General features: G+C 44.9%; 1 protein-coding gene across 1 annotated transcript in view; it reads right to left on the bottom strand.

The window, feature by feature from the left end:
- Positions 1-24484, bottom strand: part of NCAPD3 (non-SMC condensin II complex subunit D3) — a 112038-nt gene that overhangs the window by 63329 nt on the left and 24225 nt on the right. Inside the window, exons 9-15 of the mRNA XM_029573252.1 lie at positions 23512-23584; positions 20099-20224; positions 19632-19884; positions 19182-19238; positions 12062-12148; positions 6895-6968; positions 2607-2741 (exon numbers count right to left, since the gene is read on the bottom strand). Coding sequence (XP_029429112.1) covers positions 2607-2741; positions 6895-6968; positions 12062-12148; positions 19182-19238; positions 19632-19884; positions 20099-20224; positions 23512-23584 — 805 coding nt within the window. The remainder of the gene's footprint in view (positions 1-2606; positions 2742-6894; positions 6969-12061; positions 12149-19181; positions 19239-19631; positions 19885-20098; positions 20225-23511; positions 23585-24484) is intronic.

Genomic DNA, 24484 nt, shown 5'->3' with positions numbered 1-24484 from the left:
GATGCAATCCGATAGATCCTGTGTGGCTTGTCACCATTAGGACCTTAGGGTCTTTCAGGCTCTTTGCATGTGCAAACATGCTAAACGAGTAATGCACTGACGTAGTCATGTGGCCCAACAGTCTCAACATGCGCCATGCTGAAGCCTGCTGGCTCAGATGAAAAACTACCACAATGGCCAACAGATTGATGGCCTGTTACCGGGCAGGAAGGCCTTGGCCAGAGTCATGTCTAACAGGGCTTCAATGAAGTCCAATTTCAGTGACAGGCTGAGATTTGATTTGGGATAGTTATTGATGACCCCTAGTGACGCCAGCACTTGGATGGACGAGCACTTGGACTCCACGGCTCCTGCCTGAGATCTGCTCTTGACCAGCCAAGAGATCCACAGCCCACAGCCATGCAAGTCTACAGGTGCTAATCCCTGTGGCAGAGACCATCAATGCTGTTTTGAAAACATCATAGGTTGACCTGTTTTCCACACTCCAGGCCCTATGCACCAGTAACTGAAAGGTGTCCTGGCAGCTGCTAGGCCACCTCCTGCACATACTGGCCCCATGTAGAACTGGTAGCTGCTATGCAGGTGATAAGCATAGCATCCTGAAACACGTTCCTCTCAAGAGCCCCAATGCCCTCTGAGCCTTCCCTGGGGTCACCACGGAATGGGTCCAAGTGCACATGACCTTCTTAAGAGCAGATTCAACCACCATGTGTCTCGGGTGTGGAAGCTGACGCTTATCGAACCAGAGAACCTTCTGGATGAGATCGCATCCACCTTCAGGTTTAACAGGTGGAACTGAGAGGGTGCGTTTCCACATCTTCAATAACTCCACAAGGATCTCATGTACTGTGACTGCTAGGATCTCCTTGGGAGGCTCCACATACTGGAGGATATCTAGAATCCTATGCCAGTCTGCAAATGAAATGGGATAGTCTCCACCATCACCCTGACAAACCATGCGAAGGAGAGGTCTTCTGGAGATTTCCTTCTGTCAGGAGATGCTTCTGAGGGGAGACCATCTGACGTATCGTCTGAAACATCGGAGGAGTCGTCCCCCCAGGGGTCATCTTAATGCAAAATATCATGTGACACTCCCTCGTCCCTCAGTGGCCTAGGTCTTTTCTTAATCTGAGCTCCTGAAATAGAGGGCCCTGGAAGGATAGACACAGGAGGGGCCACAGGCAGGGAGCCCCTGGAGCTCTGCCTTGTCCTTCCACAAAAGGCTTGTACATCCTTTAAAATCTTATGAGAAATTAATGCTCATGGAAACTACAAAATGTCCAATGCAGAAGGCGGCAAGTCCCCTGGATTAGCAGTGGCAACAGCCTTAGGCCTGGCTGGAAGCTCAGTATTGTGTACAGGGCTGAGGAAAGCCTAGCCTCCATCTCAGTGGCATGCAATCACAAGTCAAAGGCTTCCCCGTGAAACCAGACCACTCTGTTGCAAATTTGCCATTAATCAGCTCCCTTCAGGCCAGAGAACACTTGCGGAAATCATTAAGCAGTCCCAGGCTGTACCTCCTGAATGTGGCAGTCTGTGCACAGCACAGACTCTCTCCTGTGTTTCCCAGCCAGCCCCATCTTGATCCCGCTCGCTGCTATCCAGACACGCGACCACAGTATACAGATTCTTAAAAATTACTGGCAGAGACTAACATTATCCCTCGAGGCCGATTCAAGTGCCTGCACTGCCACAGTGAAATCCTGCTGAGCAGCTACTCTGCCTTGTGTTTTTCTTTTTTTTTTTTAAACATTATTCTAACAGTTAGTCAAAACCTTAAAGGCACAGGTCTCCTTTGAGAAGAAAGCTCATAGGAGAACAATACAGGGGAGAGGAGGTAAAATAAGAACCAAGTCCCCTTGGAAGAGCCCTGGCTCACACCAGCTCAGAGGGAGTGAACAAGAGCCGTCATCTCTTGAGCTCCCAATTACCTTATCCTCTTCTTTCTTTTTTTTTTTTTTTTTTTTTTTTTTTTTTTTTTAAAAGAAAGGTAGTTAAGGAGGGTCTCTCATTCAGTTGAGGGAGGGAGAAAATGTTCTCTTTCATCCCAGGTGCACCAAATAGGTCTTCTGTTCAGCCTGTCAGGCAGAGCCCACAGCATGGGATGCTGGTCAACTATCTGCTAGAGACAGAGAATACCGACAGGCTACCAGCATGGAGGTATACAAGGAGTAAAAAATCCACAAACAACAAGAGGAGAGTTACTGCACGCAGTAAATAAACAATCCAAGGGAATAGTGCAGCAAACCTGTATGACAAATCCACACAAGAGTCAAAAATAGATGGGATAAAGCTTTTTAGTTGGTCCGTCAAGTCCACAATTCAAAGATTACATGGCATCAGCTTCATCACATCTATTTTTGACTCTTGTGTGGATTTATCTTACAGTTTTGCTGCACTATTACCTTGGATTGTTGGTATATAAGGAGTGACATTAGCGAGCATGTTGATTTCTCTCTCCATCTACTGGTTGGCCTGGTCTGACTGGATGAAGAGGATTAAGGGCTTTTTGCTTCCCTTCCTCGGTTTTTTTTTTTTTTTTTTTTAAAGGAAAGTAACAAAGCCACTGGGAAATCAAACACTCCCAACCTCTTTTTCTTCCTTACCTTAAGAAGATCGGTCAGTGACTGCAATGCTTGTTTTCGGACTGAGACTGCAGGGTCACGACAGCGGTCCTGTAAGACAGACAGGTCCTCTGATGTGCACGGTACCAAGCTGTACTTTAAAATATTCAACACCACCTAGAAACAAGCAATTAAGAGGGGAGTTTATTTATAGGGGAAAGGAAAGAGGTTGCTGCTGGGATATCAATGGTAGGAGTTTTGTGTTTCACATCTACAGAAATGATTTGGATCATAGGTCAAATAAGCCTGATGGTCTCATCTTTGTTCCCATTGCAATCATCATTGCCCATACATTCTTATGAAAAGCCCAGGTCTGGTATGAGCAAACATTACAAATCTGAACTAAAGCACATGGATTAGCACAGGGGTGGGCAATTCCGGTCCTCGAGGGCTACAAACCAGTCAGGATTTCAGGTTATCCCTAATGAATATGCATGAGAGATTTGCATGTACTGTTTCAGTTATATGCACATCTCTCATGCATATTCATTAGGGATATCCTGAAAACCCGACTGGTTTGCAGTCCTCAAAGACCGGAATTGCCCACCCCTGGACTAGCATGATCTGGGTTTGACAGGGTCAACCAGGCCATACTGCACCAGTGATGCTTTACACATAGGCACATGTTCTATGTTTGCTTTTATTGGAATTTCGCTGTTGGGATGCCTTAACTCTGTTTCATTAGTATCCATCCTTCAGAGATACCTCTCTCCAAACCATGTGTTACTGAGCAACTGTGAACTTTCCCACTCTTGTTCTAGTTTAAAAGCTGCTCTCTCCCCTTTTTAAGAGGTAAGCACCAACAGCCTGGTTCTACACTGGTTAAGGTGGCGCCTGTCCTTTCGGAAGAGACTCCCCTTCCCCAAAAAGTTGTCCATTTCCTTACAAAACTGATTCCCTCCTCCTTGCGCCATAGTCTCATCCATGCATTGAGACTCCAGAGCTCTGCTGGCCTTTAGGGACCTGCATGTGGAATAGGGAGCATTTCAGACAATGTTACTCTGGATAAGTTCCTGGAGAAGTCAATAAACTGCTATTAATCAAACTGACTTAGGGAACAGAGGAAAATTGGTTTTTACCTGCTAATTTTTGTTCCTGTAATACCACAGATCAGTCCAGACAGTGGGTTAAGCCTCCTGTCCAGCAGATGGAGACAGAGAAAAACTGAAAAGGTATCCTATATCAGGACAGAGCTTACCTTGCATCCCTTCAGTATAAACGTTATCAAAGCAGATAATTAGAAAGATAACTAGCATTGGATCAAGCAAGCCAGATTGACAAACTAAAGAGTAGCAAATCACCTGAACCAGATGGTATGCATCCTAGGGTACTGAAGAAACTCAAAAATGAAATTTCTGATCTATTAGTTAAAATTTGTAACCTATCATTAAAATCATCCATTGTACCTGAAGACTGGAGGGTGGCCAATGTAACCCCAATATTTAAAAAAGGCTCCAGGGGCGATCTGGGTACCTATAGACCAGTGAGCCTAACTTCAGTGCCAGGAAAAATAGTGGAAACTATTCTCAAGATCAAAATCGTAGAGCATATAGAAAGACATGATTTAATGGAACACAGTCAACACGGACTTACCCAAGGGAAGTCTTGCCTAACAAATTTGCTTCATTTTTTTGAAGGGGTTAATAAACATGTGGATAAAGGTGAACCGGTAGATACAGTATACTTGGATTTTCAGAAGGCGTTTGACAAAGTCCCTCATGAGAGGCTTCTACGAAAACTAAAAAGTCATGGGATAGGAGGCGATGTCCTTTCGTGGATTACAAACTGGTTAAAAGACAGGAAACAGAGAGTAGGATTAAATGGTCAATTTTCTCAGTGGAAAAAGGTAAACAGTGGAGTGCCTCAGGGATCTGTACTTGGACCGGTGCTTTTCAATATATATATAAATGATCTGGAAAGGAATACAATGAGTGAGGTTATCAAATTTGTGGATGATACAAAATTATTCAGAGTAGTTAAATCACAAGCAGACTGTGATACATTACAGGAGGACCTTGCAAGACTGGAAGATTGGGCATCCAAATGGCAGATGAAATTTAATGTGGACAAGTGCAAGGAGTTGCATATAGGGAAAAATAACCCTTGCTGTAGTTACACGATGTTAGGTTCTATATTAGGAGCTACCACCCAGGAAAAAGATCTAGGCATCATAGTGGATAATATTTTAAAATCGTTGGCTCAGTGTGCTGCAGCAGTCAAAAAAGCAAACAGAATGTTAGGAATTATTAGGAAGGGAATGGTTAATAAAACGGAAAATGTCATAATGCCTCTATATCGCTCCATGGTGAGACCACACCTTGAATACTGTGTACAATTCTGGTCACCACATCTCAAAAAAGATATAGTTGCGATGGAGAAGGTACAGAGAAGGGCAACCAAAATGATAAAGGGGATGGAACAGCTCCCCTATCTCTTCTCCAAGCTGTTTCAGCTTGGAGAAGAGATGGCTGAGGGGGGATATGATAGAGGTCTTTAACGAGTAGATGTGACTTGGTTATTTACACTTTCGAATAATAGAAGGACTAGGAGGCATTCCATGAGCCTCTCTAAATGTGGAGAGTCGCATCTGTCATGAGTACCAACCAGGCAGGAGAGGACAAGTGAACTCCCTTTTTCAGATGATCCTCCTGCAACCACAACTGGAGGCAGGAGCAGATTTCCATTGGCAAGTATAGACAAGCCGCATAGCCCTGAGACTGCGGGTTCCAACAAAACAGCAGACAGCGCTGAAGAGGATGCATATGTGCCTTTCCCCACGGCACCACTTCCAGGGTAGCTGCCATCAAGCCAAGCACCTGTAGGTAGGACCACACCGTCTGGTGAATGGCATTCAACTGATGCACTTGAGACATCAATTTCTGGATCCGAACTTCCGGTAAGAAAAATCAAGGTGATCTCCTTATTACAGGAGCTCGGTTAGGTGGTGAACCTGACCAAGAGCAATCTTCAGCCATCCCAATTGTTGGAGTATCTGGGGGTCTAGTTCAACATGGAGCAGTACAGATTATCACCAGGTGGCTCTCTTCCTGAGACTTGGCTCAAACCGGTAAGTCATCCAAATACGGGTGCACCAGGCTCCCTTCTTTTCGCAAGGCCACCGCTACTACCACCATAACCTTGGAAAATGATCTGGAAGTGGTAGCTAGATCAAAGGGCAGTGCCCGAAACTGATAATGGCACCTCAACACCGCAAAGCGTAGAACGCATTGGTGTTCCAATCTGATGGAAATATGAAGGTAAGCCTCTGACCGATCCAAGGTGGTCAGAAATTCTCCCGACTGCACCGCCATTATCACAGAATGCAAGGTTTCTATGCGAAAATGAGTCACCTTCAAATGATGGCTGACCCTCTTGAGATCCAGGATGGGACGAAGAGAGTCCTCCTTCTTGGGCAAAACAAAATAAATGTAATATTGCCCCATACTTTGAGACGAGGGCACCGAAACCACAAATATGCATGTCTATCATCTGCTGGAGATGGAGAATACTAGCAAGCTGATATCTGTGCATAACTATGAGAGTGACATCAGCGAGTCGGTGAGTTCCATCTCCATTTGCTGGTTGGAGTGCATAAACCATTAGGGTGGACTGGCCTGCCTAAATGAAGAGGAATCAAAAGATTATCACCTCAGGAACAGCTGAATATACTTCTTCACCTGGCCTCTGTCACAGCATGAGATGCTTCCCTACCATCTTCTGGATATAGAGGATCCTGGCAGGCTGAGTACAGCATGGGACCCTATATAAAGGGTGATGTCAGCAAACCAGTTCTCCATCTGTTTGCCAGAGAGCATAACCCATGCATCTGGACTGGTCTGGCTAGATGAGGAAAAGGCCCTTCTCAAACCAACTAAGTCTCAGTCTCAACTAAAGAGGATTTGAACCCACAGTCCCAAAACCTACAATCTTGCTGCATCAACCAGTCTCCACCATTTATTGTTGACAGACTTTTGTATCTCACAGTGCTGCACTCCTAATACAATATGGTCACTGGAAAAGTTATGTGTTCTCTTTCTATTTGCTGGCAGGATGGCATAAAACCACGGGTGTGGACTGGTGTAGCAGGATAAGGAAACACCCCTTATAACTGGCATAAATATATTTATGCAGACAGACACTTCCTGCTCAGATTATGTACCTCCCCCACACATTACTTTTCAGAAGGAGGCAGCCCAAACTGTGAAGAGACAACAGAGTATTTGAGCCATAAGCAGGTCAGTCACTTTGCCACAGAAATAAGAGATGATACCTGGACTGCAGCTTTCCTCACATTTGTCTTTTCATCACCTGCCCTTAGGTGCAGCATAGCCATAATCTCTTTCCCTGTCCAAAGAAAAGCAGAAAACTGATTTGAAAAAAATCTTGACCCATTAAACTGAACCTGATCTGCCAGTATACCATACACAATAGGAAAAGCAGTTACCATGAATAATAAGGCCTAGCAGATATTTCTACACTGGTTCAGCTGTGCAAACAACTAAGACATTCTAGTCCTGGACTTACTGCAAGCTGTGTGGCCTTAACTTAAACAGCAGAGCAAGCCTAGAAAATATTTGCCTGCGACATTGACATAAAAACAAATTATGACAGATAAGGTCAATAAAGTCCATCTAATCTGCCCAATTTACTTCCTGGTACAATGCCATTGATTCTAGTTGATTTTTAGCTTTTTGTTCATTTCCTTGCAATTAATGATCCACTATATGCTTGTCCCATGCTTTCTTGAATTCCGTTACTGTTTTGGTCTCCAACACTTTTAGAAGTCTAGTCATTAAAGGTTTTCTCCCATTTTGTATATATGGGAAAAATGATCACTAAATAGGGTCCTAATGAAAAACTGAAATTAAACTTACCTGTTAATTTATTTTCCTTTAGTTCTGACAGACCAGTCTAGACAAGTGGTTTATACAGCCCCTGCAGTAGGTAGAGACAGAGGGAAAAAAGCGCAAAGCTGATTTCACTTCTCAAGGGTCTGGTGCTTCCTTCAGCTAGTCAGTATCCTATGTCAAAGTTAAGACAAACAAAGGCAATTGTTTTCCAAATCAACACCACAACCAAAACTTGATGGAGCCAAGAAACTTCACTCCATGGTCATTAACCCAAGAATGAAATCATCCCTACACCAAGGTCATGATTAGACCAAGTACCTTCAGAGTGGCCAACAACGTACTTGCTGCTAATTTTCTGAACATTGTGGCTTCCCTGGGTTGGTTCTGAACTGGTCTGGCAGGACTAAAGGGAAGAAAATTAACAGGTAAGTTTAAATTTCACCTTCCTTATCCTTGCCAGACCAAGTGGGACATACCCAAGCTCTACCTAGACCAGGTAGAAGAAAGCCACAGTAGCTCTCAAGACTTCTGCACCCAAGGTATAACCTTTCTTGGCCTGCACATCCACACTGTGATTAGAGCAGGGATGCAATGGAAACAGAATCCTCCACACCCTCTGGGACCTACAACTCTTGTTGGAGTGGGCTGAAGCATCTCTTCAATTTCTCCTGGAATCACTGCCTTAAATATGTCTGCTTTATAGGACACAAAGAACTATCCAAGAAAAAGAAATTGGTCATCTACAAACATTTCAAAGGTGACCCTATCCCTGTCCTGGCCTACACTGCCCAGCATTCTCACCTTCATAAGTGAGAACGAGAAATTTTTCTTACCTGTTATTTTCCTTTCCTTTAATCCTGAAATACCAGTATAGACTAGCGAGTTGTTCCCCCCTCTACCAGCAGATAAAGGCAGAGAACCGTTTTTCCTGTGACATTACTAGCATTTCTTGTGATTCAGCTCAGGAAAACCCCCAGTATTTTAACAAAGCACCGAATGCATTATAAACATGAAACAGCACCTAGTCAAATTACCAGATATCAGGATGCTTTAATATTAACTCTGTTCAAGAAAAACAGGAGACAGACTGCAAACAGATGCAGATAACAGAAAGAGAAGTATAAAAACATACCTTAAAAAAATTAGAAAACAAAAAAAACCCCAAAAAACTTTGCACACATATAAATGCACTCTCCCTGGAAAGAATATAAACATCTTCACAAGTGGTGTAGGCCTGACTTCCTAGGTGGGACCTGGACTGGTTTAACAGGGCCAAAGGAAAGGAAATTAACAGGTAAGAAAAAGTTCTCCTTCCTTTTCATCCAACTGTATAAGTTCAGACTACTGTGAAGTGCCAAAGCCCAATTAACCAGGGAAAGAGAGTCAGGGCGGCTTTGAGAACACCAGTTCCAAGGGCTGTGTCCTCCACTCGAAAGTCCAACCTGTAATACTTGATAAAGGATTGCAAGGATGGCCAAATGCAACTCTGCAGATATTCTGTAGGGAAATAAATATCACTTTCGCACCAGGAAAATGAACAAACAAAATCTTTAGAACAGTCTTTCCCTAGAGCAAGTATGTAGAAGCAATAGCTTCCTTGATCCACCTTGCTAAAGTCGCTTTGGAGGCAGCCTCACTCTTATGATCCTCTGAACAAAAAATCCTCAGGCAGCCTTTTCCCCTTAGATTCCTCCATCTTCATCAGCTGATCTAAAACCTCCCTGAAGAGAAGCTTCCCTTTGAAAGGGAGATTATACAGCTGAACCTTCAACCACATGTCCACTGACCAATTGTGCAGCCATAAAAGCCTGGGGGCCGCCACCTCAGAGACCCTACTCCTGGCTGACATATGAAACAAAATGATAGAACGCATTGGCTACATAAGCTACCCCAGCCTCTAAACAAGCTGTCTGCAGGGCACCATCTCCTGTCGAAGCCAGATCCTGTGCCTTCTGCATCCCACACAGACAGGCCCTCTGCATCAAGCTGGCACAAACAGTGGCCCAAAGACTCAGCGCAGGGCCCTCAAACATCCACTTTAGGTGAATCTCCAACTTGCAGTCCTGCACATTCTTCAAAATGGCAGCCTCTGTCACCGGGATGGTTGTCTTTTAAGTGACCGCCGACACAGCAGCATCCACATTCGGTACCTCCAGTATCTCCAAAGTCTCCTCCATCAGTGGATATAGCTTCCCAACTTCCTGATCTTCTTAGGTAAGGGAAAGGCACTCGGGAGGGCCCCTCAGCCCATCCAGGAATGGATTCACCCACTCACTATCCGACTCCTCTTGAGTCACTTTAACCCCCAAGACCTAGGGAATAAGACAGCATAGTTCCACCTTCTTAAATAAAATGGACAACTTGAGGATCTTCCCCCTCCGATCTTTCATCCGGATCCAGGTCACCCTTACCTATATCCGAGTCCACACCCGGTGGACCAAAGGGACATCCTGCAGATCATCCATGGAGTCCCCCTCACCATCCCTGGGGTCCACCTCTGACTCCACCTGATGCAGTCCTAGATGATACAGTAGGTCCCCGGACCCACCTGCGGCCTCTTAGGCTTCGTCAGCATGAGTAGGGGAGGCCCGACTCTCGCCTGCTTCCCCTTTGTCCAAATCCAGCACAGCACCATAGGATATTGAGAGGCAGCCCAGGGAAAAGGCTCTTCTGCAAGCCTTTATTATTTTTTTCTTCTAAAGGCTTTTCTACCTCCCTGTTGCTCACAGTACTTCCTGCTGCCAGACCCACCAAGGGAGCAAAGTTAACTGGGACCACCTGATGCTTGACTCAGTGTGAGAATTCAAGACCCAACTAACAGGCCGATGCAATACAGTGCACTCAACCTGCCAAGGGGTTGGACTCGCATTTTAGACATGCTGCAATAACTCCTCAGGCAATAATGGGATTAGTGTGTCCAAAACGCACATCCAAGCCAGCATGTAGCTAATAGCGCTTATCATATGTAAATGCCATGTAGATGAGGTTATTAGCTATTACACCTGATGCAAAAAAAAAAAAATACAACATGCGCCCAACGTGCAGGTTTTAACCTGCAGAACACCACCAGCTCGGAGCCGGTGTTAAGTCTTCATGCACTCCAAGCTGCCAAAAAAAGCCAAAAAACACTGCTTTTCTGTGGTTCCTCCTACTTAGTATCTTGACAGTGGTCAGGTTAGGAAAACGGACACTCAATTAGCGAATGTCCATTTTCCTAACCCACACAGCCACATCTCCTAGGCACCCAATGCCATGGACATGCTAGGGGCGGAAAATTTATTTCTAGCACATCTTTTTTAGCCTGGCAGCTCATTTGCATACTACATCTGGCGTGTCCATGTTGAAAAAACGTGCGACCAGACTGGGCGCCCAGTTTGGATGCGCGTTTTCCGCGCTTGGTATTGCATTGGCCTGAAAGTCAGCATCAGTCCCACCAGCCAGAGCACCCCCAAAATTCAGCCAATGCTCCACCAGGAACCTGAGACTAAAACCTTCTCAGAAGCAGCCTATGCTATACTCTTAGCTGTAGCACCAATCTGCACCATCCGCTGGAGGCAGAGAAATACTGAAGAGCTGAAAATAACACCAGATCCCTATAGGACAAGGGTGGCCAACTCCATTCCTCAAGAGCCACAAACAGGACAAGTTTTCAAAATATCCACAATGAATATGCATGAGACATATTTGCATACAGAAGGGGCAAAGCACACAAATCTCATGCATATCCTGAAAACCATCTCTGTTTGTGGCTCTTGAGGACCAGAGTTGGCCATCCCTGCTATACAGGGAATGAAGTCATCTTTTTCTCTCTGTCTCCATCTGCTGGCAGTAGAGACATAACCCACTTGTCTGGACTGGTCTGGCATGGACGATGAGGAAGAAATATTTCCTAATGTTACTTATGAGTCACTGACGAGGAATATTAGTTGAAATAAAAATGCTGGTGAATGCAGCTCAACTGAATTGAGGCACATATGAAAGTGCAAGGATATACTACATTAAAAAAGCAGAGCTGCAACTAAAAAAAGAACCTTGGTATCATCTGTGGCAGTGGAGGGAGAAGTGAGGAGTAGCAAATATAATAGAGTGAAAGCAATGTTCCTTGTAAACTATATATATATATATATATATATATATATATATATATATATATATATATATATATATATATATATATATATATACACATGGGTCATGAAACAAGTGCGTGCACAGAAAAACATAGCATGCATAAGAAAATAAAAACAGAATGGGGTTTCTAAGAACACTGCACAAATTTGTACACTATATTGCACAGGAGGCTTTTTTCTGTAGTTGGCCCACAAAAAATTAGAGGGAACATTTTTGGACAGCCACTGCACATATTGCCATCTGAATTATCTTGGGTGTAGAATTCAATTCAGATTTACTCAAGTAGACTCAAAATTTGTGTTGGGCTGGTTAAGGAATGCCATGACGACTAAGTCAAGCTAATCAGATAGTTTATTAACCAAGATAAACTACAGTGGCACCTTAATCTTTAGCACCATGTGCCAAGGTGTGAAACTAGATCCCATGCTATATGAGTGAAAATCTTTAAAAACGCACCATCAGATAAGGAGCTGTCACTGGGTTCCGACACGTCCACAGTTCTGAATGTTCCCTGTGACTTCTGTGGCAACCTGGAGGAAGTGGCTACAATATGGACAAGACAAGCAGGCAAAAAGAATACCTTCAGAAATATTAAAATGTCAAATTGTGCACCGTTCAAAAGCAGTATGCATTTCCTAAGAATTAGTCCTAATATTGCGTTTGATACAAGACAGATGTGTCTACCAGGCAGGAAAAACCAGTTTAGGAGATTTGTAGGTTTATGGTCAATAGAATATATTCCAGACAAGTGGAAAATTAAATTTTACAACTGTTCAGCATGTCTTTTGCATGGGCTTTCATCAATTGTGTAACAGGTCCAAAAACACACAAAAACAAATGAAATATGAATATATACATAACAGTAAAAATGTTTTTTTTTTCCACTGGAGAGATACTCAAAGGAAAATTGGTTCTTACCTGCTAATTTTTGTTCCTGTAGTACCACAGATCAGTCCAGATTCCTGGGTTTATGCATCCCTGCCAGCAGATGGAGACAGAGAAAGTTTCACTGACACTGCTTCATAAACTCTAGTGCCACCCGAGGTTCCTCAGTATTGATCTGTACCTAAGCAACTGTTGCAAAACCAAACCAATTCAAATTTTTTTTGAACAAAACCATTCCAGCACGATTATCTTCCATAAGAAAAAGGAACAGCTGAGCGGACGACTGTCCAACTCTCCAAATCGGACGGGTTCTGGACTGAACCGTGATACTACAGGAACAAAAATTAGCAGGTAAGAACCAAAATTTTCCTTTCCCTGTACATACCCAGATCAGTCCAGACTCCTGGGATGTACCAAAGCTCCCTATTCAGGGTGGGACCTGGAGAGTCCAGCTCTCGCAAAAGGAAGGAGAACCTGTATCTCCCACATCTAGACGATAGTGTCTTGCAAAGGTATGCAGCGACTTCCAAGTAACTGCCCAGCAAATCTCCTGAGGAGACACAAGCTGCGCCTCAGCCCAGGAGGCCACTTGCGAACGTGTAGAATGAGCACGCAAGCCCTCCTGAACCGTACGACTGCGAGTAATGTAAGTAGAACCAATCACCTCTTTTAACCAAAGTGCAATAGTAACCTTAGAAGCTTTGTAACCTCTTTTTGCGCCATTCCACAATACAAAGAGGTGGTCGGACCTCCTGAAATCATTCATTACCATGAGACTGTGCAATAAAGCTCGTCTCACATCTAATAGCTTGAGCTCCTTCGCATGTGGAGCGGATGCATTTACAATTGTAAAAGGCTAGAAGCTCCACTGTCAGGTTCACATGAAACGCCAAAACACCTTTAGTAAAAAGGAAGGCACTGTCCTCAACGAAACCCCCAAATTCGAAATCTGAAGGAACGGGTCCCAACAGGACAGAGCTTGCTACTCCGAAATCCTCCTAGCTGAACTTTTGGCATCAAGTCCTTCAGTGTCACTCTCCGTAGAGGCTCAAAAGGAGCCTCACACAAACCTCGGAGGACCAGATTAAGATTCCAGGAAAGACAAACTCTTCTGGATTGGAGGACACAAATTCTGTGTTTCTCTAAGAAACCTAACAATGCCTGGATGAGCTGAAATAGCAGAATCTTCTATCGTGCCACGAAGACAGCTCAGAGCTGCCACCTGTACTTTAAGTAAGCTAAGAGACAAGCTTTTAATGAAACCTTCTTGAGAAAGAGACAAAATGTCAGGGACTGAAGACCTGAGAGCGCGCACGCCAATAGCTGAGCACCAGGACTCAAACACCTTCTATACCCTTAAGTAAGCCATATTAGTGGATTTTCTTTTGGCTTGCAACAACATAGCAATGACTGTCTCTGGTTAACCTCTACGCCTTAAATGCCGCCTCTCAAAAGCCATGCCACTAGACAAAAGTGAGCAGCCTGGTCTGAAAATATGGGACCCTGACGAAGAAGTCCGCCAAATGACAGAATCGAATTGGCCCATCCACAGCCAAGTTAATCAGATCTGAGAACCAGATGCCGCAGCCATTCCGTTCCCACCAAGACCACTTCGCCATGATGTTTTTCTGGGATGCAAAACTTTGTCCACTAGCGGTCTGGGAGGAAACAAAGTAGAACCCCTTGCGGCCAAGGCAGAACTAGAGCATTGACGCCTTTGGCCCCATGCTGCTGCCTCCGACTGAAGAACCAAAACACTTTGGCATTCTGACGAGTCGCCATTAAGTCCATGTGAGGAAATCCCCATCGATCTTTAATGAGTTGCATCGCAGCCTTTGATAATGCCCTCTTGCCCGACTCAAGAAATCCACTTTAACGTTTTCAACTTCAGCTATGTGGGACACAGCTATTCGCTCTAGGTGCCGCTCTGCCAAAATAATTAACTCTTGCGCCTCCTGAGCTACTGTCCCGCTCTTGGTTCCACCCTAGTGATTGATATAAGCCACTCTTGTCGCATTGTCCGAAAGAACTTTCACTGATCGACCTCTCACTAGTGGCAGAAATTCTCATAAGGCTAAAACGGACTGCCCTGGTCTCTAACCAGTTGATAGACCACACAGACACTCTCGTGGACCAGCCACCCTGGACTGAGTGATACTGACAAACAGCTCCCCATCTAGAGAGTCCAGCATCGAGAGTAACTACCACCCAATCCAGGACTTCAAGGTCCACCCCTCAAACAAGATTGGAAGTTTGAAGCCACCATGAAAGGCTCTCCCTTGCAACGCCCTCAAGAGGCAACGACAGTTGAAACTCCTTGGAAACCGGTTTCCAACGAGCCAAAAACACCCTCTGTAACGGCCTCATATAGGAAAAACACCCACAGTACCAACTCCAGGGTTGAAGCCATCAAGCCCAGGACTTGCAAATAATCCCAGACCTTGGGTACGTGTAACTGCAACAACCGCCGAACCTGCCTTTGTAGTTTCAGTACTCTCTCCTCCGAGACATACATTTTGCCGACCAGGATGTCAAACCGAGCGCCCAGGTATTCCAAGGACTGTGTCTGTGTCAAATAACTTCGCCACATTTACCACCCAACTGAGGGACTGGAGAACGTTGAGAACCTTGTGATCCAATTGGTGACACAGGACCTCCGGCTTTGACCTGATAAGCCAGTCGTCCAGATATGGGTGTACCAGAACTACTTTTCGAAGTGTTGCTACCACCACCACCATCTTGGTGAAAGTGCGTGGTGCTGTGGCCAGCCCAAAAGGAAGGGCCTAGAACTGAAAAAGTTGCTCCAGAATCATGAAGCATAGAAAACACTGCGAGTCCAGGTGAATGGGAATATGTAGATAGGCCTCCGTGAGATCCAGAGAAGCAAGGGACTCTCATAGAAACGACAGCAGAAAAAGACTAATCGGCCCATCTTGTCTACCCAGCAAACTTCCACACTTATTTTCCCATACTTATCTGTTTCACCAACCACCAACTTCAGGGCTCTTGTTGGTAACTGTTTGATTCAAAATTTCCTGCCATCCCCTGTCAATGATGCAGAGTAATTTGGAGTTGCATCAAAGGTGAGCATAAGGCTTATGTTTAAGGGTTGTAACCGCCGCATTAAGCAAGTTACCCTGATGCTCATTTACCCAGATTGCACAGATGCCTTTTTAGATGATAGAACGGAAAAATGTCATAATGCCTCTGTATCGCTCCATGGTGAGACCGCACCTTGAATACTGTGTACAATTCTGGTCGCCGCATCTCAAAAAAGATATAGTTGCGATGGAGAAGGTACAGAGAAGGGCAACCAAAATGATAAAGGGGATGGAACAGCTCCCCTATGAGGAAAGGCTGAAGAAGTTAGGGCTGTTCAGCTTGGAGAAGAGACGGCTAAGGGGGGATATGATAGAGGTCTTTAAGATCATGTGAGGTCTTGAACGAGTAGATGTGACTCGGTTATTTACACTTTCGAATAATAGAAGGACTAGGGGGCATTCCATGAAGTTAGCAAGTAACACATTTAAGACTAATCGGAGAAAATTCTTTTTCACTCAATGCACAACAAAGCTCTGGAATTTGTTGCCAGAGGAGGTGGTTAGTGCAGTTAGTGTAGCTGGGTTCAAAAAAGGTTTGGATAAGTTCTTGGAGGAGAAGTCCATTAATGGCTATTAATCAATTATACTTACGGAATAGCCACTGCTATTAATTGCATCAGTAGCATGGGTTCTTCTTAGTGTTTGGGTAATTGCCAGGTTCTTGTGGCCTGGTTTTGGCCTCTGTTGGAAACAGGATGCTGGGCTTGATGGACCCTTGGTCTGACCCAGCATGGCAATTTCTTATGTTCTTATGTTTTCCTCACTTCCCCCCTACCGTTGAAGCAGATAGCAACGCCGTATATGCTTTCAAAGTGATGTATCAGGCTTAATTGGTTTAGGGTAGTAACCGCTGTAATAAGCAAGCTACCCCCACGCTTATTTGTTTACCCAGATTATGAAGTTCAGTCTTTGTTGGTTGTCTGAATGCTAATCCTCTTTTCCACATTACCCCCTGCCATAGAAGCAGAGAGCAATGCTGTGTATGTGAACCGCTGCTATGAATGACCTCTGGGTCTCCATCTGGAAGCATGGAACCTTGAGCACCGCATTCACCTTTTTCAAATCAAGTATCGGCTGGAAAGTCCCCTCCTTCTTTGGGACAACAAAATAAATGGAATAGCTTCCCTTGCAAATTTCTGCACAGGGATCTGGAATTACAGCCCCCAGGTGTTGGAAGCAATCCAGGGTCTCCCAAACCGCTTCTTGCTTGCTCACGGAACCGCATGGGGAAATTAGAATACAGCTCGCGAAGAACACACTGGTCCTGTGTAACTTTGACCACTCAGAGTAAAACAAACAGTCAAGCGACCTCCTATAATAGGAACGATGGAGTAGACCAGCCTCACCTCATTGCACAGACTTACCTCTGGCTATAGATCCCCCAGCGGCTCCTCAGAACGGCTTTCGGGCACCCTGAAAGGACTGGCCCCAGGACTGTCCCCGAGGAGAAAACAGCCTTTGAGAACCGGGCTCCACCCTCAAGGGCCTAGATCTCCTATTGGACCAAAACAGTGAACCCCCCTGAAAAAACCTTTTGGCTTTATGCTTATTCTCTGGTAATCTGAGGACCTTATCTCCAAGCGACCGCATCAACTGCTCGAGGTCCTCCCCAAATAAAACGTGACCTTTGAAAGGTAGCGAGCCTAATTGCACCTTGGAAGAAATGTCCACCACCCAGTTACACAACCAGAGTAACTGTCTAGCCAAAAGAGCAGACACCATAACTCTAGAGGAGGTATGTACCAAATTGTAAAGAGCATCCGCCCCATAAGCCACAGCTGCTTCAATCCACTCAGCCCCGTCTGCCTCGTTTCCCGACTTTGGGAGGTTTTCCTGCATCTGTTGCACTCCGCGGAGACACGCACGCTGCATGAGACTAGTACAAATCGCCACTCGCAAGCCCAGGGCCAAGACCTCAAAAATCCTCTTGAGGTGGATCTCCAACTTGCGATCCTGAACGTCTTTCAAAGCAGCGGAACCTACCACTGGGATAGTCGCTTTTTAGTGACCGCGGAAACAGCAGTCAACCTTAGGGAGAGCAAAATGTTCTAACACCTGCTCTGGCACAGGATAAAGTTTTGTCATGGCCCTCCCCACTTAGATTGGAATCAGGGAGACTCCATTCCATCTCTACCAATTTCTTTACAGATTTGTGATAGAGAAAAGCTGTCGGGGGGGGACTGTGCATCCCATCCAAAACTGGATTGGCCCTCCTCCAACATCTGATTCCTCCTGGGGGATCTTTGCCCCAAGGACCTGATAAGCCAAAAGGCAATAAAGCCTCAAGTTCCTCTTTCCTAAAAAAGTGGACCACCTTTGGGTCATCCCCTTCGGGGACTGAAACGATCAGGTCATCCCCTGGGTCTGTCCCTCCTGGTCGACTCAGTAGATCTGGGGCCCAAACATTCTCATTAAGGGTCTCCCCGGTGTCCATGGGAGCCTCAACTGACTCATCTGACGCCTCTTCTCTGGATAGGGGAGGACCAACCTATCCTTGATCTATGTTGCTTTGGAACCCCCGTGCAGTTTTCCGCAGAGCAGACCGGCAGGGACTGCGAAAACTTAAACCTGCAATCTGCTTTGTCATGGAGACATCATGCAGCAGCAGAACTAAATCAGTGGAGAATATTCTCACAAATTCAGCCCCTCCCTTGCAAGGGGCTGGGAACCCGGCAGCTTGGGGCTCTCTTCCTCATCACCCTTGATCGAGTCCTGAGATGGAACAGGCTGGAGACAAGTGAGGGGGAGCCTCCCTCTCCCCCGCGGTGCGGGAACTGCTGGAGAATTCAAAATGGCCACCAATCCTGCGCTGAATGGGGGAGGATCAGTATGCCGGCCAGAGCTGAGCGACTGATCCGACTGCAGGTGAGCCCCGACGCCGTTTCACCGCAAGGGGCCCTTCCGATGAGCCCTTCCTGCCGTCTGAACACTCAGCACAAAGACCCTGCCGACTCAATTGAGCAAGTGTGGAGTCACAGGCGCAGATACCGACCCGCGGACTATCTAACAAGTGAGAGAGGCTGTCAAAATGAAGAAATGAGCAAGATAAGGACTACCTTTGATCTGAAAGTGAAGAAGCAGCCGCCCGCACAGCAAGCCGTGCAACTGCCTTCAGTTCTCTCGGTTTTTTTTTTGGTTTTTTTTTTAATATAACTATTGTTGAGACAAGTCTAAAAATAAAAAAGGAATAGAATGTCTCATGAAAAAATCCTACCAGAGCAGCCTCGTGAAGGGGAGGGATCTGGACCACCAGATTTACACCCCACGAACAAAAATTGCCCAGACTACGGAACTGCAGGTTTTGCACCATTTACTGGAGACAGAGAAATACTGAGGAACCTCGGGTGGCACTAGGGTTTATGAAGCAGTGTCAGTGAAACTTTCTCGGTCTCCATCTGCTGACAGAGATGCATAAACCCAGGAGTCTGGACTGATCCGGATACGTACAGGGAACATTCCAATAAAATCCAAAGACCGCAGACATTTTTTTAAACTGAATTTGCAACAATACCTTGATGCTTTATTTTGAATATCCTTGGGGTAGGCATGCCCTCTATGCACTTATTTGTAAGAAAACAAAAAATCTTTACCTTCACTACTGGCAAGCGAGCTCTCCGGTGTGATGCCTGTTCCTCCAAAGACTGAAGCTGAAAAATCAAAGAGAACCCAGACCCAAAGTGGGGGGGTCAAACATTTCTCCGAGGCTTTGTACCACAAAGGCAAAAGTAGCGAGGCATCTTACTTTTATCTGTTTATTTAGCCTAATTTCTGCAAGACTTGTAAATATCTCTCACAAATTTTATATGAACCAAAAAAGAAATGAAGTTATTCTTAACTCTGCTTTGGACCAGTCCTGCAGCTTTGGGGCGATAGCATTGGCTTATCCCCATGGTTTTATTCTCAGAATATTTCTCCTTCATCTACCACAATCCAGATAAACTCAAAACAAGGCTGTATTTTAAATGTCATCCTACTTTTGAGGGTGGGGTATGGGGGCATCACATTCTCTCTGTTCTGGAGGACTCCTGACCCATACTTACTGCCTTGTAGAAGAATGGTTATACTCTGTATACCAGACGACATTTGCATTTCCAGGCACTGAGCGAAGCAGGAGAGTGCCTTGCTGCGGACAGTAGGTGCCTTGTCCGAACAGCGGCCCAGTACCATAGCCTGCACTAGGAATTTGTGCTGTAAAAACTTCTGAAGTTCTGGAGGGAGGGCGCTGTCTAATTCTCTCTCAGGTAAATTCAACAGAGCCATGATAACTTCCAGGGCAAACACTCTGTACGAGATCTGAAGAGAGAGCCAAGATGAGCATGAGAAGTGGTACCAGAATAGCAGAGTTTGCATTTGGTTTTTGAACACTCAGAAATTATTTATAGTAAGTCAAGACAAAAGTAGCTAATTTCTTTTTTTTTTATTGCTATAAATGACCAAACCAACACGGCGATCGTCTAATTCAGTAAGCTCACAGATGTGAGAAACAAGGGGTACAAGGGTTTCTCACCTTCGTATTTTTTGAGTACTTGTAAAGCCAGACCATGAATCCAGCAAATTCCGCAGAAGGCAGTTTACTTAAGAGCTTCACCAAGGCCTGAGCCGCATGAGTACGATATTCTGACTTATCAGGGGTCTGAAACAGAAAAACAGAGAAGTCACAGCAGAGGCACACTACAATGCTAACCTTGCATGGCCTAAAAAAGATGTTCCCTGTATGTACCCGGATCAGTCCAGACAGTGGGTTATGTCCCCCTTCCAGCAGATGGAGTCAGAGCAAAAACTGTAAGGACGGCCCCTAATAGGTTGGAGCGCCCTCTGCATCCCTTCAGTATTACTCTGACTCCAGCAGATGAAAAGTGGCACCTGCGGTTCCAAAAAAGATGAGTATACCAAAACACGGAATTCTTGTTAACTTATCAAGAAAGGTGGGGAAAGAAAGAGTACACCCAAGGAAAGGGTCTGGAAGCCCCCTGGCCACCAGTCCTGCTCATCTAAGAGAGGGAGCATGCAGCTTTCATCTCAGGAGCAACCAAAAAAAAAAAATTGGTTTTTTTTTCAAACCTAACTATCCAAAGATGCTGCTCAGCTGAAGGAAAGAGAACTTGTCTTTCACCTCAGGAGCTGCCAAAAAGAATTGTACTTCAGCCTACCAGGCCTCAGTCCACAGCATGAAATACCACCCGTGGCAGGTTGGGGTCAGCACGGAGATATATAAAAAATGACAACAGCGAACCTGTTGATGTGTCTCCAACTGCTGGTTGGTATAAATAACCCCACTGGGTCTGTATTGGTTTGCCTGGATGAAGAGGAATGAAGCTTTCATAGCGATGTTTCCTTTAAATGACTTTGCATGAAGGATAAAAGATGATCCAATTCCCTAAAACTGTTTATGTTAATTCCACACTAGACCATGCTGCACATCCAAGGAATGGATCAGGACATTCACTTCCCCATACAACTCCCTACTAAAGAAAGGAAAAACACACTATACAATTAATGTGAAAAAACAATTTACCTTGGAAGAAACGCCACATTTCTACCATCTCCTTCAAAAAACCAAGACACTCCCTGCACAAACGAGTTTACAGCTCAGAAATTCAGCTGTGTAGATTGCCTATAGCAACTTAGTCAAAAAAACCAAACCAAAACAAAAAAAACCAAAACACTCCACAAATACACCACACTTCTTTGAAGGGCTCAAAAGAAGTACCTGCCAGAAAGGATACCACCATATTCGAACACAAGGTCAGTTCTTTTACTAGTACTCCACGTGTTTCACTCCTCAGAGGGAATAAGAAAAAACTCTGCCTGTCTAGGTGTACCTTGAAGAAACCTCTCAAACACACTATTGCCATTATTTGCACTGTCAAGAAATTGAGAGCTAGACCTTTATTCAACTTCCTTGTGGGAAAAAAAAAAAAAAAAACAAGCCTGCCAAATTTCTCCTTGAGAAAAAACCTGCTTAGCAATGCAACCAAACTCATATATATAGATCTTTCCCATGAGGGCAACAAAGTATCCATTATTTCTCAAGAATATCATTTCTTGTTTAAAACAAGACTTCGGGGGCCATGCCACAAGCCAGAACTGAACCAGCTACCTGCAAAACACCAGACCCTGCCTCAGAAGATCTATATTCTGAGGTAATGAGCGGGAACTCAGAAGAGAACTACAAACCAAGTCTGCTTTGATCAATAGGGCACTAATCACAACTACTGACCCTTGAAGCTCAGAGATTTTCTGCAGGAGACTGTATCAGAGGCCACGAAGGAAATACAAAGTAGTTGCCACTCCGGCTAAGACTGAACTAAGGCATCCAGCCTGAACAACCTTCCTTCTCTCCTTCCAACTTCTGCAAGTATGTCTACACTGTTGGCTGGTCTATTGCCCTCAGGGCCCTTATGAATAGGTGGGATGTCAATAGCAGTCGATTTTTTTGTGGTCCGAATAGGAGGCAGCAGCAAGTGGTGAAACTTAGGTGAGGTGAGAAGAATCGGATAAGTAGGCGGGAAAATGAATTCTTCCAACTCAAGGATGAAAGACACGAAGAAGTATGACAATACCCTGTGATCTGATCCAGAGCCTGTTGAGACCTCTGAGCCGGGGAAGAGCTGGACGGTCTTCCTCCGAGACCAGAATAGGATCTTCAGTGATTGGAGGAGAATTAGATAGGGGCTGCCTAACAGAAGAGCGGGCATCTGGGGATTGCAGCTGAAGTCCCTGGGATAAAAAAATTAAAAAAAGCTGTACCATTGGCAGTGAGATAACGATTGAGGGAGGGGCAGCTCTAGATGCGCTTCCACTAAGGAAGCACCATAAGCAGTATATAGTTTTATTGGCAGCGCCTTTTTAAATATTTCTCAGCATATCACTCTGCCGGATGAACCGCCAGCAGTGGAAGACGATGTTCCTATTCTCCTGGCCTTAAAGAAGAACTAGAGTGTACAGAGGCAGGAAACATGCTGATCATCAGCAACTGAACGCTGCATGGAGATAAGAACAAACATAAGAAGTTGCCCAAGGGTTCATCCTGTTTCCAACAGTGGCCAATCCAGGCTACATGTACCTGGCAGGTACTCAAAAATTAAGTCTATTCCATGCTACTGATGCTATTTTCTAAGTCAAGAACTTATGCAAACCTTTTTTAAACCCAGCTACACTAACTGCATTAATCCATCTGTGATAGCTTTCAGCAATGGATGGGCCAACTAAGGACAGGGTAGACAATTCATGCATAGAGGGTGTGGAGGAAGGGGTGCAGGTGTTTTTTAGATGTGTCGACAACTTGTGCTTCAAAGGGGTCGAAGCAGAATGCGTCAGTTGTGTATGCATCAAGGCATGTGTTGAGGTCTCATGCACCGGGTGCATCGATGCAAGAGTCGCCAGGTGCAGATGGTGCCTACGGCGAGAGGTGAGTCGATGCATTGTGCTTTTTGTTAGTGTCAGGCAGCGTATGTGTCATGCGTTTCAGAGACTGATATAGACATTAAGTGTCCGCAAGGGCAGCCCTTGAATCCACTGGTTAGTTTTCTTGACTTCTCTTTTTAGTACTGAAAAGCACTGTTTGGGACTCACTACAAGCGAGAAGAGAAGGATTAACTGTTTATAACTGAGACAGTAGTGAAGAGACTTTAAGCTCCTATGCAGTAGCACAGACGAAAAACAGACTGAGGAAATTCTAGAAGCAATGACCGCATGGTAACTGCCACATATTCTCAGTAGAGCTCAAAGCTCTACGAGCTTGGAGAGACCGTTTCATCCAGTGCTGCCTTGTGATGTTGTCCACAGATCATATTTCATTTTTTCCTGCTTAATCGACGGAAAAGTTAGAAGACAGTCAGACCGACCTAGGAAAAAAAAAAAAAAAGCCTATTGCAATGGATAGAGAGGATGGAGCTTTAGAATGACAAAATACCGTACCTTGGCACAGATGTGCTGCAGCAAAATGAGGAAGATGGGAAGGGCAGCTTCCTTCAGCTCGTCCACCAGATAGCTGCAGTAAATAAAAAGTGAGGCTGTGAATGAAATGCTGAGTTGTACAACTACACAGAACGATGTCAACAATGATAATGGATTTAAATCTCTAACAGAACCCAATTGCTCTGCATAACAGTGATTTACAAAGGTCTTTACATTTTATAAAAGGGCTCCAAGCACGAACAGAGAGACTGGCATTGCAACCAAAGGAAATGTAATCAAATCAAAGCAGCTGGCTAAACAAACACTGATGGTTTGAAATTCCTATCAGCACTGGAAAGGAAAAGAAAATCGGTTCTTACCTGCTAATTTTCGTTCCTGAAATACTACAGATAAGTCCAGACAAGTGGCCTGTGCCTCCTACCAGCAGATGGAGCCAGAGAAACAAACCTTTGAGGCACTGCTACATAAGAGAATGTTACCTGCAATCCCCTCAGTATTGACCTGTACCCAAGCCAAGATGAACCCCCAAACCCCTTTCTCAGGCTAACAGGGAAAACTATAGGGTTGGAAACCCCCAAAAACTGGAGCCCAAAACACTCCCAAAAACGAAATCTGAAAAACCCAAACCATGATCAACAACTGCCCAAATACCCTGAAAGGCAAACCAACTTGAACCACAAGCTGGCAAAAAACAATCTTTTGGCAGTGACGGGATGGGTCTATGGACTGATCTGTGGTATTACAGGAATGAAAATTAGCAGGTAAGAACCAAGTTTTCCTTTCCTGAACATACCCAGATCAGTTCAGACAAGTGGTGGGATGTACCAAAGCACAACTAGACTGGGCGGGAATCCGAAAAACCCATATGCAGAACACACTCACCAAAGATCGCTTCTTCCTGTGCCCTCACGTCCATGCGGTAATGTCTGGTGAAAGTATGCAATGAGGACCACACCGCAGCCCTACAAATCTC

This window comes from Rhinatrema bivittatum, chromosome 12 (assembly GCF_901001135.1).
Source record: "Rhinatrema bivittatum chromosome 12, aRhiBiv1.1, whole genome shotgun sequence".
NCBI lineage: Eukaryota > Metazoa > Chordata > Amphibia > Gymnophiona > Rhinatrematidae > Rhinatrema > Rhinatrema bivittatum.
The sequence above is the reverse complement of the archived record's forward strand: the minus strand, read 5'-3'. Positions and strand labels throughout refer to the sequence as shown.